The sequence below is a fragment of the Cystoisospora suis genome (genome assembly GCF_002600585.1).
Source record: "Cystoisospora suis strain Wien I chromosome Unknown contig_2995, whole genome shotgun sequence".
Taxonomy (NCBI): domain Eukaryota; phylum Apicomplexa; class Conoidasida; order Eucoccidiorida; family Sarcocystidae; genus Cystoisospora; species Cystoisospora suis.
In genome coordinates, this window is record NW_027155790.1 from 630 (window position 1) to 3,540 (window position 2,911).

At 56.2% G+C, this 2,911-nt stretch overlaps 1 protein-coding gene across 1 annotated transcript; it reads right to left on the bottom strand.

Annotated features, from left to right (window-relative positions):
* Window positions 1-633: 633 nt before the first annotated feature.
* CSUI_006001 (uncharacterized protein) lies at window positions 634-1,161 on the bottom strand (the record flags this gene model as incomplete). The annotated part of the gene is made up of 1 exon (XM_068066166.1): window positions 634-1,161. A coding segment is annotated over exon 1 (333 nt), but the record flags the coding sequence as incomplete, so codon positions are not given.
* Window positions 1,162-2,911: the final 1,750 nt, after the last annotated feature.

The following is a 2,911-nucleotide window of genomic DNA, read 5'->3' on the forward strand; positions in this document are numbered from 1 at the left end:
CATGTGTATGGGTAACTTGGTTCGCAAAGGCGAGGTGAGAAACTAGAAGAGTAGAGGCAATTGTTGCGGGGGACCGGGCAGGCCGCGGGCCAAGGGGGACGTGGCGCCTCGAGGAGACGGCGGAATCGCACATATTAACCTGCAAGCTAGTTAAGAAGTAACTCACGGCACTGAAAAAGATGGGGAGTGCAGGTCGGCAAGCGTACAAAAGTGGGGCTGTACGAGGAAGGACGGTAGGGTAGTCGATCAGGAACTCACCGACGGTTTCATGTATTCGGGAGTGCATGTTCGCAGCATCCGGTGACGAAGTGCTGGAGGGCTGAATCACTGGTGGAGTTCCCCTCGGACACAGGTGTTATCTGGCGCATCCAGCATAGTAGCCCGGCGCTACTCCAGGCTGACAGAGCGAATGCAGGCGGAGATCGACTAGTTACTCTAACGAAGTTACACGTCTGTATCGGACTTGTCTGGCTTCTTAGTTACAATCGAAACCTTGATTTTTTGCTTTCGAGTACCAGGCTGAGGCGGGGGGACACACTTTCCCATTTGGAAAACTGTGAACAGATTGCCTGGATCCGAGCTCCGAGGCCCGTTCACCCCTGGTTCTCCGTGGCCACCTGGAACACTTGTTTTTGCGTCTGCTACCCAGCTTCCGGGGGAGCGTTTAGGACCATCAGACTCCGGCCGCGAGCTCGCTTCACTTAGGCCGAGTCTGGCGTTCTCACCCGGCTGGCTCTCTTGCATAGCTGGGTCTAGTGCCTTCGTCGTATACAGTCCTTTTCTTAGGGCAAAATGCCGGTGCCTATTAGCCTCCAAGCACGGTCTCCAACCACCTCTGGAAGATGGCAGCTCACCGGCCGGCGACTGTCCCTCCGACCTGCTTACGGTCCTTGACCGCCTGTGGTTGTGAGGTTCTCTATAAAGGAACGTTGCGTCTGGAAAAAAGTGGTGTCTGTGTGGCATCATCTGTCGACAGATACTTCTGCTGCGCCTCCGCTCCTTGCCGTGTTCCCAGTGCCTTTTGTTGTCTAGCGTGTTCTCTCGGGAGGACCTTAGCAAACTGTTCCGCTCTCCTTCCTGTGAATTTCGGAGCTCATAACTGCCTCGTTTTCTTCCCCAGCTTGCTGAATCACCGTGAAGACTCTTGCACCCCACTCTTTCTGGCCGCTGAGAATGGTCCACAGTGTCTGCTAGTTCCTCTGGTGAAGATAGTCTCCTCCGACGCGACCCCGAGGCAAGCTCGTGACGGGTCGTTGGGAGCTGCCCAGAACGGGGGTCGCCATCGATGAAGCAGTTGGCGTGCCGGCTGCCCTCTCTTCGACCTGATTCCCCAAGCCTTTCCGGTCTACTGTACCGGACAAAGGAGAGATCGGTGCCATGGACAAGGGGGTCTCCGGTGTGGTCCCACGACGAAGATCTCTCTCGGCTACGACTGGAAGAGGTTTCTCTTGACGTATGGCAACGACGGCGTGTGCCACAAGCTCTCCGTTCGGCGCCGCACATCGCTTTCCTGTCAAGGCTTCGATTGCTTTTCTCGTGGCGGCTTCCGTATTTGTCCTTCCCAAACCGCCTGCGTTCACGACTGGGGGATCGGCTACTGTCCGACCACGCGCTGCGGAGTCTGGCATTTGTACGGACCTTCCCGGTGCCTCCTTCTTCACTCCTGCTAATGCTGTCTTCACGAGTTTGTCTTGAACTTGCCAGGGTCCCCCCAGGCGAGTCTGCATGAGTGTTTCGGGACAATCGACCCCCTGGCGAAGGCCATTCACCAGTAGGGCAGATTGGCGAGCCCTTGGCGTGTTCTTCCTTCCTTGCCTCTCCATCTTGATTTCCATGCCACCTTCCGTTGGAGTGAGAGTTCCGCTTGGGGGCGCCATCATCCAGTAAATGAGGCGCTTGTTGGCCTGCTTCGTCCGTGGGGCCCTGTGTGCTTCTGTTGTCGTGCCGATGTTTCCCTTCTGCCTCATCGTGCCAGCCCTTCCTCCTCTCCTCCCGGACACCAGAGGTGACTTTCTGCCTCGGCGTGTCTGATGGTGAGGCTGATTGTAGTTCCTTTGTACAGCATTCCTTGTTTCTTCTTCGCGGGACAGCGCAACGTTCTTGACGGTCCGAAGAAAGCCCTAGTTGGTACTTATCTCCTTCTAGTCTGAACCCTTCGAAGCGCGTGTGGGCATCGGAGAGATGGCCGCCCTCTCGTGGCAGCCCTGCAACGTCAGAACCGCCTTGGACAGCGGATGAGACTGCGCTGCGGCAGTCGGTCCCGCCTGTCATCGTGTCTCTTCCGCCACTGTGTCCCTCTTGCCTGTCCCTCTCCCTCCTCGCCTCTCCTACTTCTTCATGGTGGTCCCTCGAGCGACGATGATCCTTTTCGCCCACCACAGTTTCGTCCGGTCCTCCTATGGAGTTGGAGATGTGCGGCGTTAGCCCATAGAACGTCTCCTCTGAGGTAGCAAGAGACGCGGCTGTGGAGTGTACTGAGAAGGAGTCCTGAGTAAACTCGTGAAGCCCAGTCGGATCCTGACCAACGGGTCTACATTGACTTTCCATTTGCTGCCGTACTTTTGCAGCTAGCCATCGTTCGATTGATACTGTCTGGTCCTTGCCACCTGCGTCTTCCCCCCCGGAAACGCAGGTCGACTGATGCGAAGTGACGGGCATCAAGTGGGTATCCGAACAACGAGACGGCTTGAAGACACTTCCGCCGTTCCGTGTCTGGTAGTCTATCAGTCCGAAGGTATCTGCTGCTTTAGCTTTGTCTACTCGGCGATCTGAACATTTGTTGGTACAGAGTTTTCCCCCTTGGTCTACGCCTTCTGCAAAGTAGGCGTGTCCCTTTACACTATCGCCAACCTTTGACTGCGATTCCGCTCTCGAGATCTCACCCTTTTTGTTTGCATCTGATTTCGAGAAG